This window comes from Brachycentrus maculatus, unplaced genomic scaffold (assembly GCF_059751285.1).
Source record: "Brachycentrus maculatus isolate JH-2025_06_01 unplaced genomic scaffold, ASM5975128v1 h1tg000244l, whole genome shotgun sequence".
NCBI lineage: Eukaryota > Metazoa > Arthropoda > Insecta > Trichoptera > Brachycentridae > Brachycentrus > Brachycentrus maculatus.
In genome coordinates this window covers 2,172,109-2,189,975 of record NW_028280995.1, presented here as the reverse complement: position 1 = coordinate 2,189,975, position 17,867 = coordinate 2,172,109, and the positions used below count along the sequence as shown (strand labels likewise).

At 33.0% G+C, this 17,867-nt stretch overlaps 1 protein-coding gene across 4 annotated transcripts in view; it reads left to right on the top strand.

Annotated features, from left to right (window-relative positions):
- The window catches only part of LOC148306313 (tripartite motif-containing protein 3-like), a 145,872-nt gene that overhangs the window by 14,743 nt on the left and 113,262 nt on the right, over positions 1-17,867 (top strand). Inside the window, exon 2 of one of the 4 annotated variants that reach the window (XM_088265236.1) lies at positions 1,375-1,407. The exons of 2 other annotated variants lie outside the window; for them this stretch is intronic. In XM_088265236.1, the coding sequence (XP_088121362.1) occupies positions 1,388-1,407 (20 nt within the window). In that variant the 5' untranslated portion in view covers positions 1,375-1,387. Of the gene's footprint in view, positions 1-1,374; positions 1,412-17,867 lie in introns of all 4 variants that reach the window. One more of the 4 variants, XM_088265238.1, reaches the window with a different exon arrangement.

Below are 17,867 nucleotides of genomic sequence, written 5' to 3'. Positions count from 1 at the left end.
TAACTAACTAACTTACTAACCATCGCGCCGCTTCCCCGCAGGGGTAGGCAGAGAGAATAGAACGCCACACCACTCTGTCTTTGCAAACATTCTTCCACGTTCATGCATCTCCTCATACATACCCGCCGATTGTTACGACTCCTAACCTGACCAATTTCAAGTATTTGACATACCTGATCGTGCCATGTTTTTCTCGGTCTTACTCTGCTCTTTAACTCTACTTAATAATAATATTTATACTAATCAGGTTTTTTAATGTTTTCAGCAAATAAATCTAAACTATCAATTTTTTTTACTTCATTTATAATTAAATCAGGGAATTAGCTATGAATGTCCGTATTTTTCCGATTTAAAATCGCTAATTTTTTTATTGTGTAGTGACTACCCAACACCGGGACGCGCGTTTTATTTTAGCACCGGAAGGGAAAGGTTAAAAGAAAACGGTACTTAGACCTGTTTTGTAAATAAATAATTTAAGCAAAATTTTAAACCGAAAAAAGATTTTTTTCCAAATTTGTTATATCGCTCACTCCTTTCAAGAACGTCGTAAATCCAAAAACTTGATTTTTCAGGAATATGTTTTTAAAGTTTAAGAATATAATACAATGTATTAAAAATAAATATCAAGCCACTTATTGAACTGTTAACTGTGCAACAGATCTTTTTAGGTAAAACTTGAAGGTTTTTTCTCCATTTGAAAAATATTTAGTATATTTAAAAAAATAATTAAACATAACCTTTTCCTCAAAATTAAAAAAAGAGCTCTTTCTGCCCTGTAGCGGGTAAATATTAAGTTAAAAATATGCCTCTTTTGCTGGGATATAGTACATTTTCTGGGCATTCGGAAAACATGCACAACTGAAAATTGCCGATTTTTTTATTTATGACGTTCTTGAAAGGAGTGAGCGATATGAGATGTGATGTAATATGTATTCTTTGATAGAAAACTTGGCAAAAATATATTTCAGACAGAATTATCCATTATGTCCTGTAATTGAATTTAGTTTTTTTAAACTTTATTTGATTTTAAATATCGTAATTATCATAACATTGATTTTAAATCCATTATAGTATCTGTGTTTAGTGAATTTATAATGAGTGAAAAATTACATTTATTACGAAAGAAGTTTGCAAACATTAGTAAATTTTCCTACATATAACGAGAAAAATCAATATTCTTATTTTCCGATCGTGATCCAAGATTTTACGATAATAAAAAATACTAAATATACTAACATCACGATATGGAAAAGCTAATCGAGTTTGGATTTGTAATATGGCCATATATGTTTTCTGTATGTTTCATTTCCTTGGCAAGTGCGTGTATTATGTTGAAATATTAATAACCTAGGATTTCTATGATTTTTTTTCCAGTTGGATCAGATAAATGGAGTCTCCTGATATTAAGTAGGTACGTTTTGGTTGTTTTGCCGTTCCATTTTCTTGTTTGTTTTTACAATTCACCACTTCATCAGCCCAAAACAAGTATTTCCGTATTTTTCCAATTTCATCGCTAGTATTTACACATATGTAAGTGTTTTAGCTAGTCGCTAGAATGTTTTCCATAAATATTTGGACATATTTCAAACTGTTGAGTGCATCATTCATCTTCATATTGCACATTCTGATTTTTCACGTTTTTAGTAGTAGGTCTTTTCTATCAATTCTTATGCAACACCACACAACGGATTGTACATATTGTATGTATTGTTTTGCAGGAATTGTGTATCTGTGCACCTTGATAGTGCGCTCAAACACTTATGTTGACCCTTTTTGGGCATTTTTCAGAGCTAATTGTACATAAGTATTATGTTTTGCAGGAATGGTGGAGGTATCTGTGCACCTTGATTGTGCGCTTAAACACTTTTGTTGACCCTTTTTGGGCATTTTTCACAGCTAATTGTACATAAGTATTATGTTTTGCAGGAATGGTGTAACTGTGCACCTTGATAGTGCGCTCAAACACTTTTGTTGACCCTTTTTGGGCATTTTCACAGCTAATTGTACATAAGTATTATGTTTTGCAGGAATGGTGTATCTGTGCACCTTGATTGTGCGCTTAAACACTTTTGTTGACCCTTTTTGGGCATTTTTCACAGCTAATTGTACATAAGTATTATGTTTTGCAGGAATGGTGTAACTGTGCACCTTGATAGTGCGCTCAAACACTTTTGTTGACCCTTTTTGGGCATTTTCACAGCTAATTGTACATAAGTATTATGTTTTGCAGGAATGGTGTATCTGTGCACCTTGATAGTGTGTTAAACACTTTTGTGATCCTTTTTGGGCGTTTTTTTATACTTCAATTGTTAAAAAGAATCGAGTTTTTAAATCAATTTATTCATTGTTATAATTTTTATAGTGTTAAAAATTATGCATTCGAGTCTTTCGATAAAAAAAAAGGTTTTCGACTAACTAGTGGTCAACTGCAGTTGTATAGGTTATTCGATTATCAATACGAATATATTCCTTACTACATTTAATTTATGTTTTGTAGTGACATTTCTTGGTGAGACTACTTTATGAATCAAAATAACTACGTATATAGCTTTTTTCACTTTTATTTTATTTAACAAGTCACCAGGTTTCGTTAAAACCCAGTTGCTGGTCGAATAAAATAAAAGTTAAAAAAGGTGCGATATATAGTTTTTATTTTATTTTATTTTATTTTTCCTTACTATACTTTTAAATCTAAGAAATACCCCTCCCTTAAAGAGGCGAAGATTGTTTGCAAAGATACTGACTCTCTGCCTTCACTTGCGGAGAAGCGGTGTGATGGTTAGTTAGTTAGTTAGTTAAATAATGATTTAAAAAAGTAAAATAATGCATATCGTGTTGTATGTAGGTACCATATTCAACAAATCCCATTTTAAAATAATTTTAAAATAAATTAGGTATTTAAAAAAAATATATTTGGAACATTTACTTTGTGATTAGTCTTTTTTACTTTTTTTCTTTTAAAAAATGTAAGTAATGTTATTGTACGAGTATAACCACGCGCCGGTGAGTGGTTACATTACATTATGTGTGGTACTTAAATTTATAACATTTAACCCTTCACTGCATAGTGTATCAAATTTGTTACATACCCTAAAGTTAGTGTTAAAACGTTCTTTAAAAATATAAGCAACCATTCTCTGTTGTTACTGATTAGATACATTCATAACTCACGTATATAGTTCATAATTTAGCCAAAAGACGCGCTATGAACGTCAAAATAATAACTTCACTTGTCTCTCGAAGACGAACTGTCAATGCAGTCATGCAGTCATGCAGTGAAGGGTTAAGTATAAAAAAAAGTAAAAATTAATTTTGATTTTATTACTAACGTGGACGGTTTTTTTTGTGCTTCAGCAATACATATTATTAAAAAAAAAAAAACTAAAATGATGCGTTCCTTTAGTGGACACGTTAAAGATTCGTCCATCTTTTTTGCTACTGAAAGAGCTGTTGTGTGGGTGTAATTAGTTCATTCACACTTCACATGGTTGAATCCTCGTGTATCCACTCGTATATAATACTCAGTCATACTCAGCATACAAAGAGTTTGATTTTTATTTTTTATAATTTATATTTGAAGCACTAACTTTGTGATTTTGCATTTTATAATTAAAATAACTTTGTTTTAAAATCACTGTAAATACTTTACTGTAACTTAATTGTATTTATCCGCCTACGTAGTGTAAAGGTCAGCACGCTCGGCTACCATACTGAAGGTCCCGGGTTCGATTCCCAGGGGGGGTCAAATAAATATTAGTGAATTTTTCACTATAATATTTATTCAATATAACCCTGGACTGGTACATGAAGCGGAGGGCTGATCACCTTTACTTTATGTGTTAATGATCAAGATAACACTGCGTTTATATGATGCAGTGCCCTATGCACCATAGGGTGCGGATAAAGGTTTGAATGAATGAAAATGAATAATTATAATGTGTACCGGTTTCGAAGCTAACCGCTTCTTTATCAAGACTGATCAACACTAAAACACTATCTACTTAACATAGTTCAAAATATATATATTTTTTAAACTTTGAACTTTGTTAAGTAGATAGTGTTTTAGTATTAATCAGTCTTGATAAAAAAGCGGTTAGCTTCGAAACCGGTAGACATTATAATTAAGTTATAAAAAAATATTTAAAGTGATTTCAAAACGAAGTTACATTTTAATTATAAAGAGTTTTTTGTTGGGTGCGAATAGGTCGGTTAAAATTTAAAACAATACCTGCTATATTCATAAGAAAATATAGGTTTTCCTTTAGATATTAACTACCAATGTCCGTGTGTATGGTATATGCAGCATTGAGTACAATTTCAAAAAGTATTTCCCCATTCAACTAGACCATGGGTCGGCGAAGTGTGGCTCCGGAGCCGCTTGAGGCTCTTTGACCTTTTAAGTGCGGCTTCGGCACAAATATCCGCGAGAAGGCTCTTCGTATTCATGCGAACAATCTTTTTGAAGCGTGAACCTTATTAAAAGTAAACTGAGAAATCGTCTTATTGATGAGAACCTGTAATAATAATAATAATAAAACCCTTACACGCACCCCAATGGTGCATAGGGCACTGCGTCATATAAACGCAGTGTTACCTTGATCGTTTACGCATGAAGGAAAGGTGATCAAGTGCGGATTTAAGTGCGGCTTCGGCACAAATATCCGCGAGAAGGCTCTTCGTATTCATGCGAACAATCTTTTTGAAGCGTGAACCTTATTAAAAGTAAACTGAGAAATCGTCTTATTGATGAGAACCTGTAATAATAATAATAATAAAACCCTTACACGCACCCCAATGGTGCATAGGGCACTGCGTCATATAAACGCAGTGTTACCTTGATCGTTTACGCATGAAGGAAAGGTGATCAGCCCTCAGCTTCAGGTACCAGTCCAGGGTAATATTGAATAAATACAACAGTGAAAAAATCACTTATATTTATTTTACCCCCCTTGGGAATCGAACCCGGCACCTACAGAACGGTAGCAGAGCGTGCTGACCATTACACTACGGAGGCGGACCACCTGTAAACGTGCTAAAAATAACGACATACAAACCTGACTTGATCAGACTTTCAAAGAAAATGCAAGGATGATTTGCGATAAGTAGCGTTCTTATGGATACCTTATTTTCAAAAGATTTTTTATCAATGAATAAATTCCTTTTTTAATTTAAGTTTTACTAAGTAAATACCACCATTAAAAAAAATCTATTGTAACACGTGTTTAGAATTAGCTTCACAAACGGTGTTTGAAAATGATGCGGGATGCATCGAAACATGTATCACGGTAGATTTTAAGAAATAGTGGTATTTACTAAGTAAAACTTAAATTAAAAATTTATAGATTTTATTACAAAGTGACTGTTGAATCAATTAATGAATAAAATCCTTATTGTATGTGAAATCAACGTTCAATGAGTGTAACTGTAATTTAATAAATTTATTTATTGTTTCGGCATTAACTTTGTGGTAAGACATGTTACAATAATTAAAGAAAACACTTTGTTTTTTACCACTTGAGTTTTATTAAAGACTACATGTTTCAGAAGTTAAACTTCCATCATTCAGGTCTGCATAATAACATGTTATTATGCAGACCTGAATGATGGAAGTTTAACTTCTGAAACATGTAGTCTTTAATAAAACTCAAGTGGTAAAAAACAAAGTGTTTTCTTTAATTATTAATAAATTTATTTAAGGTGTACTAGAATTACAAACAGATTTGGCTTTCAAGAAAATTTTTAATCGTTGTCTTCTTCTTCCTGGCTACATCCCAGCTTATTGTCCTTGTAGACTGCTGGGGTCAGCTCTCTTCGTCCTCAGATTATATGTCCTTCTGTCCTGGACAACGTCACCTAGGCCATGCCTTCGAATCATGTTATCCTTCCGCTAAAAAAAATATCTTATTAAAATTAAACACTTGAATAATCCACTTAATCGAGTTTTATTTTTATTTACGACTAGTTTCGAAAACGACAATTGTTTTCATCTTCTGGTACAAATTAAAACTAACGAATGAAAATATATTTAGGTGTATATATAGGTTAATAAATATAGGTAGGGGGGTTAAGGAACAACATTTTTTGTAGTTAGTTTCCATGATATGATTTGCAAATTCATTTGACTCTCATACACTTAAATTATTACACTCTGTTACAAATAAAGGTCAAGTCATGAATAATTTAGAAAATTTAGAAATACATAAAAATTTAAATTCAGATAAAACAATAATTAACAATATACTGTTTTAAACTACGTCACCATTATTATCAATGTTTCCTTTTACAAAAAAATTTGTTCCTTAACCCCCATACCTATATTTATTAACCTATATATACACCTAAATATATTTTTATTCGTTAGTTTTAATTTGTACCAGAAGATGAAAACAATTGTCGTTTTCGAAACTAGTCGTAAATAAAAATAAAACTCGATTAAGTGGATTATTCAAGTGTTTAATTTTAATAAAATAATCATGTCATTCCACAAAGTTAATGCCGAATCAATAAATAATAGAAAAAATATCGTTTTAATGTGGATATTTCACTCTTTGGCTAATAAGTTTGCCGACCACTGTACTAGATGGTGATAAAAATCAAGATTGAAAACCTGTAAGCGTCGTTCGTTATACGCTACGAACTCTTTTTATTTCCCATGCCTCAATGGTCTCGGCTTCCGCCTCATAATTTCAAAGGGACCTGTAACTTACTAAATGCACGTACCAAATACTATTCATTGTAACGCAGTCACCGTTGGTCATTATTAAATGATTTTACATTCAACCGTTTTCATCTCTCGTTTCTTCACCAACGGAATGAAATCGTTACGGGTTATTTGAATTAAAGTAAGAAAAGTAAGTATTCAATCATTTAACCGTGTCTTTTACTATATAGAATGGCATGTCTCATTTAGCGGACTGATTTAACAATGATGATAGTCATCATTGAATTTTTTTATTTATTGATTTGGCGTTTAATTTGTAGACAACATTAGTACACAAATTAACTGGTCAAATTATAAGCTAAAATAATAAAAATGATATTTTCTGGCGTTTCTCATGTATGTGATTATAATCCAGGATTTGGATCTCACATACTAATATATAAGAGTTTCTGCTTAATAAAAAGCTTATTTTCATCTCACCAATAGATGTCTCTAGTGAAGTTCTAGTGATTCAAGAACGATGTCTCGAAATTGGTTCATATATATAGAACTTCCAAGAATTTGAGTAGTGTGGTTGTCAATAATGGGTAGAATTGGTGAATGTTACACGTGGGTAAAGTGATCACTTAAACCAGCCTATGACGGTCGTCAGCCCCGTAAATGGCCAGACTTCCATATTCTTCTCCATCTTTGATGAGATTTTATAAATAATTTAATTTGTAGAACTTCATTGTAATATATGAATTAATTTTAATTAATTTTTAAATCAGATACAGACACAGAGTCTACTAAGTTGTATTTTATTAAAAACACATAAAAATTCAAACTGTGACAGTTGTTTCGCCTAGTTATGGGATTTTTAAACGAATGTGAAGATTAAATAATAAATATATGTGTACGAACCTATTATATCCCCCATTGTCTATTGTCTCCCATAAATTATTGCTGCATATGTTAAAACTATCACTTAAGTACCTAGAATTGTATAGCTACATAAGGACCGTCAGTCCATTTAATCTTCACATTCGTTTGAAAATGCCATAACTCGGCGAAACAATTATTGCGGCAATTTTAATTTTTGATGTGTTTTTAATAAAATGCAACTTAGTAGACTCAAAATATCCGTGTTTGATTTACAAATTAATTCATAAATCATTGTAAATAATAATATTGGTGCATTCCTACGCTGTCTAAATCTTTATTCACAAATGATATTTGTCACAGGTAAAAACACATGTCGAATGTATGTATGTAAAAACAGGCGCGTATACGAATGCAACATTGTATCAAAATTTCAAAGTATCATTTATAAGATTCAAGATTTTGAACAAACTATTATTAACGTTTTTATTGATATAGATTTTGTCTGCCTCCGCGGTGTAATTATTAGCTCGTTTAGCTACCCTGCTGGAGGTCCCGTGTTCGATTCCCAGGGGGGGGGGGTTGAAAATAAATCTGTGATTTTAAACGACCCTGGACTGGTCCCTGAAGTGCAGAAATGATCACCTTGCCTTCATGTAAGTAACGTTCAAGATAACACTGCGTCAATACGATGCAGTGCCCTATGCACCATTGGGTGCGGATAAGGGTTAGACGAAGATTTTGACGGAGAAACGAATCATGGAACATTTTTTGCATTCAGCGGTAAAAATTACAAACATAAATTTTGACCAATTTTATGTAAATAATAATTTGATTTTGTTCGATGATACGGAGTAATTATAATTATTGAGGGGTGTCAATACCGTTACTACTTTGGTAGGTAGAGAGGATGGAACGCCACACGCGTCTATCTTTTCTTTTCCTGAGATTATTTTTTGCTACCCGGAGAACAGCATAACAGGGAGTCTACTGTATTTTAGTTCCAGTTGACGCTTTATTCCAGACACGCAAGTATTCAACGAATCCGCTGCTATACCCCTCCCCGTGCCAACATGCTTCTAAATTTGGATTAATGTCCGCGTTTTGAGTTGGAATGTCCCCCGTGCCTACTCCGGCGGGAATCACACGTAATATTAATAAAACACGCTTATAATAATTTCATCATTATGGCACAATATTATTCTGATGTTCATCAAAAAGTATAATATTTTTTTTTATTTGTAAGTTTTAGAGAACAGTTACATAAATACGTTTACAATAATGAGTAACAAAAACAGGTATTTGTAACATTCCATTTACGAAATTTCACATATCGCTCACTCCTTTCAAGAACGTCATAAATCAAAAAACTTGATTTTTCAGGAGAACGTTTTTAAAGTTTAAAAATATAATAAAATGTAAAAATAAATATCAAGCTACTTATTGAACTTTTTACTGTGCAACCGATCTTTTTAGGTAAAACCTGAAGGTTTTTTCTCCATTTGAAAAATATTTAAAATATTAAAAATAATAATTAAACAATACCCTTTCTTCAAAATGCAAAAACAACACTTTCTGCCCTGTACCGGGTAAATATTAATTTAAATATATGCCTGTTTTGCTGGGATATAGTGCATTTTCTGGGCATTCCGAAAACAAGCACAACTGAAAATTAATGATTTTTGATTTACGACGTTCTTGAAAGGAGTGAGCGATATGTCATTAAATATAAATACCTGGAAGAGGGGCGGGAGGAAGGAAAAGGGGAAAAGTGAAAGATCAAAGCTCAAGTCCAAGACATAACATAATTAGATTTATAATAAGTTTAAGCATTATCGATACAATTAAGAAAGGTGTGTTGAGATGGTTTGGATATGCGTAGCGTATGGGCAAGGAAAGAGCGGTTAAACAAATTTATGAGGCAAATGTAGTTGGAAAAAGAAACAGAAGAAGACCGAGGAAAACTTGGCACAATCAGGTATGTGTCAAATACTTGATGGCGACCGGTTCAGGAGTCGAAGTAATCGGCGGATATGTATGAGGAGATGCATGAATGTGGAAGAGGCGAAGAATGTTTGCAAAAACAGGGTGGTATGGCGTTACCGCCCTGTCTTTGCAACAGCCCCTGCGGAGAAGCGTCATGATGGTTAGTTAGTTAGTTGAATAATAAATGTTAACAGAGTTGCACAGTTATTGATTAATAAATCGCCTTATCTCTTTTTATTACTGAGATTTCTTAAGGTGGAGACAGATTTCCACATTTCGTCGTAACGTAACATTCGCGGCGAGCATCCGAACATCTGATGAAGTACTCGCAACGAGCTCGGCTCGCTGTACTGACTATACGAATGCTCGCATCGTAACTTGTCACGTTACTACGAATTGATTCCAGTCAGTTCCCACCATTAGACGATTTCCCTCTTTACAACATTTTGAGTGTGTCCAAATTCTTGTTCACAAAATCTGGATTATCTCCAATTACAGGAGTTATTTTCATATTATTTTTTGACATCTCATCAAAGATGAAGAAGAATATGGAAGTCTGGGCATTTACGAGGCTGACGACCATAAACATACTAATATAAGAGTTTCTGCTAAATAAGGAGCTTCTTTACATCTCACCAATAGATCTCTCTAGTGACGTCCTAGTTATTCAAGAACAAGGTTTCTAGATTGGTTCATATATATAGAACTTCCTAGAATTTGAGTAGTGTGGTTGTCAATAATGGGTAGAATTGGTGAATGTTACACGTGTGTAAAGTGATCACTTAAACCAGCCTATGACGGTCGTCAGCCCCGTAAACGCCCAGACTTCCATATTCTTCTTCATCTTTGATGAGATGTCAAAAAATAATATGATTTCCCTATACACAATATAAGCTTTTCGTATTTTGAATTAAAGTCCGATATATATTTTCCTCGAGATCTTCATGTTTGTCAATTCACATAGCATTATCAAACTACAAAGACCAACTCACGCCTCGTTTACACTCGGTCTTTCTGTTTATTTGAATAATATTTAGTTTTCAAATCAGATACAGATTGTAATGTCGGTTCTGCGAAGAGGCGACTGAATATTTCGCACTTTTTTTTGGGCTTGGCTCGCCAAGTCACGACTGAAAATGTGCGACAGCGGACCAAACGGACGTAACGCGAGTATCATTTTTTACGTAACTCTGACATCTGAAATTCCGCTCATAACTACGCAGAAATATCACCAAGTAGATGTTTCGATCTTGAATACAATAAACGCACCTATATCGCTGAGATAGGTAGCGCGTTATCGGAGGGACCATTATAGAAGGTTAACATTTTATTATCTTGAAAGTTTTTCGCAGATACTTTGTGGCACATTTTATAAACTTTATAAAATAAAACAACTTTGTTTTAACCACTTTTTATTGGTACACTTTTTCCAACCGGTCAAGAACAAGAACCATGTCATCATCAGGGTTTATGTACTTATTCTAAAACATTGAAATACTCATAGTTAGGTTATAGTTAATTACCTTTCCCTTACGATGCCAAAAACTTCCTGACGATGACAAGGTTCTTGTCAAAACCGGTTGGAAAAAGTGTACCAATAAAATGTGGTTAAAACAAAGTTGTTTTATTTTATAAAGTTAACGTTTTAAATTGTAGTTTTACATTTTATTTATTTATTTAAACATGTACAGAAAAGAAATAAGTCCATTGGTGGGCTTACTGCTAGAAAGCAATATCTTCCAACCAACCAAAAACAAACTAGTGATATTGATCAAAACGTTTGATACCATATACAGCTGTTTACAATTAGAGGGTAATTGTTGAAAGGAGTGAGCGATTTGTTCTGTGTCATGTTTTTGTGGCTCTGTGACTTTTTGCACTTTTTAATGTAATCCAATTATTTTTCTTTGTTGCCTCCTTCCGTATTTTTTGTTTTGAATTTTACAAAGGAGTTTTTTTGCATCATTATGTATGCTGTTATTCAAGCACCGCTAAAAAAGAGATTTTTAAATAATTTTTTCTCTGCTATAATATGTTCGGAGATTATTAAAATTTAAATATGTACCACACATATATAATGTATACACATACAAACATATGTGTATATATATATATATATATATATATATATATATATATATATATATATATATATACATACATATAGTATATATGTATGGAGGAGATTCGTCTTATGTTATTTATGGAATTTGCATTATTTTTTTTTAAATAACATGAAAATTTTAATAAAAAAAATAAAACACTTGTAGGTACAAGATCACTTTTAAGTTTATTAATGTAATGTTAACACAACTATTTTCGTGAACTTAAGATGTTCTGCTCTAGTTTTCGAAACTAGTCGTGCTTACATTAATAAACTCAAAAGTGGACTTATGTAAGTGTTTTAACTTTATATTTAACCCTTAATAACTAAACATTCGTTGGCTGACTACGCAATTAAAATCGTGAAACTAATCAAACGGCGGCTTCATACTGATTTTTGGGTGATTCCGTTAGATGTTATTTGGAGTTGCTACGAATTGCACAATAACATTTAGGATTTAGTTTTTGGTAAGGGAATGTAATTAATTATGATTATTTTGATGTTTTAGAATTTAATAAACCACGATGATGACAAGGTTCTTGTCAAAACCGGAAGGTTAAAGTGTACTAATAAAAAAAAAACGTAGTTACAACAAAGTTGTTTAGTTTTATAAAGTTCATATAATGTGCCACAAAGTATCTGCGAACAACATTCAAGAAATTAATCAAAAGTATGTATAAAAAATAGGAACCGTTTACATGGCTTTTAAGTTTGGTTTATTAGGAATGAATGTAAGAGACAATTATTATAACAATAAATCACAACATTTTGAGTGTGTCCAAATACTTGTTCACAAAATCTGGATTATCTCCAATCACAGGAGCTATTTTCATATTATTTTTTGACATCTCATCAAAGATGAAGAAGAATATGGAAGTCTGGGCATTTACGGGGCTGACGACCGTCATCGGCTGGTTTAAGTAATCACTTTACACACGTGTAACATTTACCAATTCTACCCATTATTGACAACCACACTACTCAAATTCTTGGAAGTTCTATATATATGAACCAATTTAGAAACCTTGTTCTTGAATCACTAGAACTTCACTAGAGCCATCTATTGGTGAGATGTAAAGAATCTTTTTACTAAGCAGAAACTCTTATATTAGTATGTGAGGTCCGAATCCTGGATTATAATCACACACATGAGAAACGCCAGAAAATACCATAAATAAATAAATCACTAAATAAATCACTATTCCGCACAGGTACTACATATGTCAATATTGTGCGATCCACAAATGGATTTGTATCTACAAATATAGTTCAGTTATCTAAGGTTAAAACAGATTCGCCTAAACTACTGAATTTAAAACAAACTATGGCTACCTTACTTTCGTGAACGAGTAAATATCTAACATACTCAATCAAAATGGATGTTGTCTTGTCATAATATTATTTATAATGATTCCAGTGGTTTTTCCATTTGTGCGCACATAATAACTCGTGCGTTAAGTTAATTATGGGGAAAAATTCCCACAGCATATATAAAATCCGATTAAATCCCGTTGGTTCTGTTATTATTATGTGTATTATTGTTTACACTGAATCTTTTATAACATATTAATCAAGATACCTAGTTCAAATTATTTTAATTGAAATTATCGTATAATTTCATGTTATTATAATATTTTACTAGCGGTACCCTCGCTATGAAGCACATAAAAATTTATTTAAAAAAAAATTGGTTGATGTAGAACTTCGATTATCCGGAATAATTGAGGAAGAAAGTAGTCCGAATAAGAAAAAATCCTGATAATCGAAAAAAAAACATTTTCCCACCATAGATGTCTCTAGTGAAGACTAGTAACGTCAAGCACTGTGTTTCGAGTTTGATCAATACATCTAGTAGTTTCAAGAATTTGACCAGTGTGGTTGGCAATCATGGGTAGAATTGGTGAATGTTACACGTTCGTAAATTGATCGCTTAAACAGCCTATTACGGTCGTAAGCCCTGTAAATGCCCAGACTTCCATATTCTTCTCCATCCATGTTGAGATGTCCAAAATAAAGTAGAAAAAACGTAATTGATCAGTGTGGTTGTCGATCATGGGTAGAATTGGTGAATGTTACACGTTTGTAAATTGATCACTCAAACCAGCCTATGACGGTCGTAAGCCCTGTAAATGCCCAGACTTCCATATTCTTCTCCATCTATGTTGAGATGCCGAAAAAATTATGTAGAAAAAACATAAATGACCAGTGTGGTTGTCGATCATGGATAGAATTGGTGAATGTTACACGTTTGTAAATTGATCACTTAAACCAGCCTATCACGGTCGTAAGCCTTGTAAATGCCTGGACTGCCATATTCTTCATCTATGTTGAGATGTCAAAAAAATAATGTAGAAAAAAACACAATTGACAATGAAATACAAGTTAATTCAGTATTAATCATTTTTATTAGTCTAGATTTACAAATAGCTTGGATATTAAATTATTTTCTACAGAAAAAATCAATTGATAATTTCTCCATCAAGCCAGCTGTTCTTTTTGCAGTTGCCAAATCGCGAATACTTTTCAGTCATAAATCGTCCTAAGTTTTCTTGCCTCTTATACCAGGATGTCGATGAGAAGAACGCTCATACGTTTATAGCAACGACAAAAATGTTACGCGTCTCGTACGTAAACAACGGTAGACGCAATTCGCTTCGTGCAAATCAGCCAATTCATTTTTCATATTATTTTTCGACATCTCATCAAAGATGAAGAAGAAAATGGAAGTCTGGGCATTCGCGGGGCTGACGACCGCCATATGGTAGTTTAAGTGATCACTTAAAAACGTGTAATATTCAGCGATTCTACCCATTATTGACAACCATATATGAACCAATTTTGAAACGTTGCTCTTGAATCACTAGAACTTCACTAGAGAGATCTATTGGTGAGATGTCAAAAAATAGTATGAAAAATAACTCCTATAATTGGAGATTATCCAGATTTGTGAACAGGTATTTGGACACACTCAAAATGTTGTTAATTCATTTTTCCATTAAAGTCAAACTCTCATTAATAAAACTCAGTTGGCTTCCGGCAATGCATAAGTCGGACATCTGGTCACGCCGATTTTTTTTTGGATTTCAGGATTTTTTATGTTTGTATTTTATTATTTTTTTATATATTTTTTTATAACTCATTACCTTTCAATAACTCTTCTCTTTTCAAAACCATATTTTATATTTAGTTCCAAGAAAAACTTTTTTTAAATACAGTGTTTAAAAAAAAACAATTACGTCAAATGTTACCTGGGTTTAAAGAAAATTTATTTGCTATTTAAGAATACTTGCCTTTTTGATTCGTCATTGATCTCCATAAAACACCTGCGTTTGAAAATAATCCGGAATGCATCGAAACACGTGTCACAATAGATTTGAAGAAATAGAAATTTTTACCAAGTAAAACTTAAATTAAAAAAAAAAAAATTATCGATCCAAATTATTGAGGTTCTACTGTATTTTATCATGACAATATATTTCCAATACCTGAACTTAAATTCTATTCAATGCAATCATTTAGGACCCGAACAAGCCAGGCGATATCCTCATAAACCCTTATTAACACATACTTGAAGGATGTTTACATAATAAATCTTGTAGGCGGTTCCCAATCTATGTAAGACATAGATTGGGAACCTACTAAAATTTTGTTCAACTCCTTCCGCCTTAAATCCTAGTTAACTTTAACCAGCGAATAATGTTTTAAAATTCTATCAATTTAACCGCTTATGGGCGTTTAAAGTTAACCGTTGTTTTGGAAGAACAGACATAGAAGGTTCTTTTGAACCCATTCTTAATATAATACAGTAAAAACTCGATATAACGGACCTCTATTTAACGACCTTCGGATATAACGATTAAAAATCCCGTCAAATGTTTTTTTTAAACAAAACGTCCTATTTCTATTATACATGCTTACATGCAAGTGTTGCCGCATGTAAACAATTTTTAGCGGCCAAGATAATCTCGTTATACTTCTATATGTGTATTTTTTAAAAGAGAAATATAAGTGTTTTATTATTTTCACAAATATTTCAATTTAATACTATTTCTGTGAGCCTAAGCGGCTCATTATTATAGAGCTATATTATACGCATTTTCGTTATATTAAAGAGCTGATTATAAAAAATAGCCAACCTCAAAAGTACAGACAAAACTTGATTCCTTTTTCAAACCAGGATCACCGAAAGCAAGTGCGTCGATATTAAACAACAACGCCACTTCGAACGAAGGCAATAAATATATGTAATTTTGTGTGGGTTTTGAATTGTTTATTTATATCTAAATATATCTAGTCTTCATATTTAAAAAAAAAAGTTTTTGGTTTATTTACACCTATTTTTACACAACGGACTTTCGGCTCTAACGGTCACCCCCTCCCCCCAAGTAGTCCGTTATATCGAAGTTTTACTGTACACGAATTAATAATACGTCGCCAGCGATAGATTCACAAAAAAGTGTCGCAGTATTCTTCGAGAATGATCTCGATTAGATAGAAATACTGCGTGTCTTTTGCGACGTGTGGTCATTTTAAGTAAAATGTTTCAGGTCTATGTCTCTCGCGAGTCCTGTGTCTCTGGCATTGTATAATAGGTGTACATCCTTCGTCCTGTCGATCGGAGATAAGCGCGGGTGGTCCGGCGTATGGCGGACAGTGCAAACAATAAATCCTTCCTCAGGAAGGTCCTCCGCTCTTATCTGGGCGATGCATCGACAGCCATTTTAACGGGCCCCATACGGGAGTGGACGACGGCTCCAAGTCTGGACTATAAAGCCGGATTACTCGTATATGATAGAATGAACATGGAGCCCATTCCCGTATACATAGATTGTCGAGTTTATATTTTGAGAAAATGAGTTTTTTTGTTTTTTTTTTTTAATTTCGTCAATTGATTTGGCAGTCACTTTGTGCTAATATTGTTATCTATTTATTTTTAATTGAACTAAAAACTAACTAACTAACCATCACGCCGCTTCCCCGCAGGGGTAAGCAGAGAGAATTGAACGCCAAACCTTCTTTGCAAACATTCTTTGCCTCTTCTACATTAATGCATCTCCTCATACATACCCGACGATTATTACGACTCCTGACCCGTCCCCTTTAAGTATTTGACATACCTGATTGTGCCAAGTTTTCCTCGGTCTTCCTCTGCTTCTTTTTCCAACTGCATTCGCCTCATAAATTTGTTTAACCGTTCTTTCTGAAATCATACGTTCCACATGTCTAAACCATCTCAACACACCTTTCTTAATTTTATCGATAATGCTTATCTCAGCCTTACATTCTTTCCTTATTTCATCATTCGAACATCTATCAAACATCGTTTTGCCACACATTCGTCTTCTTAATTGAACTATTTCTTGGTAAAAACCAATGTTTCATAAAATCTATTACGGTGTTTGAAAATGATTCGTAATGCAACGAAACACGTGTCACAATCGATTTTAAGATATAGTAGTATTTATCAAGTAAAACATAATTTTCTAATTCTAATGGTTACCATAAATCAATTATAGTATTTTTCCGACCCCACTTGCAATCAATATTTGGAGCTTTTTCGCAACCTTCATACATTTCCTGATTTTAACACATTGCTGTCAGGCGGTTTTTTTATCAACCTAATATTAATTAGTATACTAATAAGGCTCATACACTCATCACAAGTAACCTAATCATAAGTTACCGCAACTGTTTATACCAATTCCGATCTTTACAATGTGTTTTGGCGTTTCTCGCACTCGACCAAAAGTAAGCAAATAGAACGCTTATAAGCGTCTCTCGCTCTCTACCAACTTTATGTAAAATACGCTTTTAAGCGTTTCCCGCAAATTACGTGTTAACAAGGCTCGCTAATTCGCAAACTACCTGTACCCTTGTTGTTAAGAGGTCGCGTTTTATAAATCAAATATAAGTGGTAATTCGCTAATCATCATCAGGATGTGGAGATTGTTCAATAATATTTAAAAAATATAATGAATTTAAATATTCCATTCTACTCGGCTGTCCAAAGTTAAAACACAGTTAAGGACATTTTTTTGTAGTACCTTTTTTTTACATTTTTGGACTATGGTAAGTAAAATCTACTTACTCCAAAAATGCAAAAAAACTTACTAAAAAATGTCCCTTACTGTGTTTTGAGTTTGGACAGCCGTACTCTCTCTAGCATTATTCTACTTTGTATTTTTATGATCCACACGTTTCGAAGATTCGATCATCTCCACAGATTTCACTCCAGTTTTTAAGTATATCAGCCAC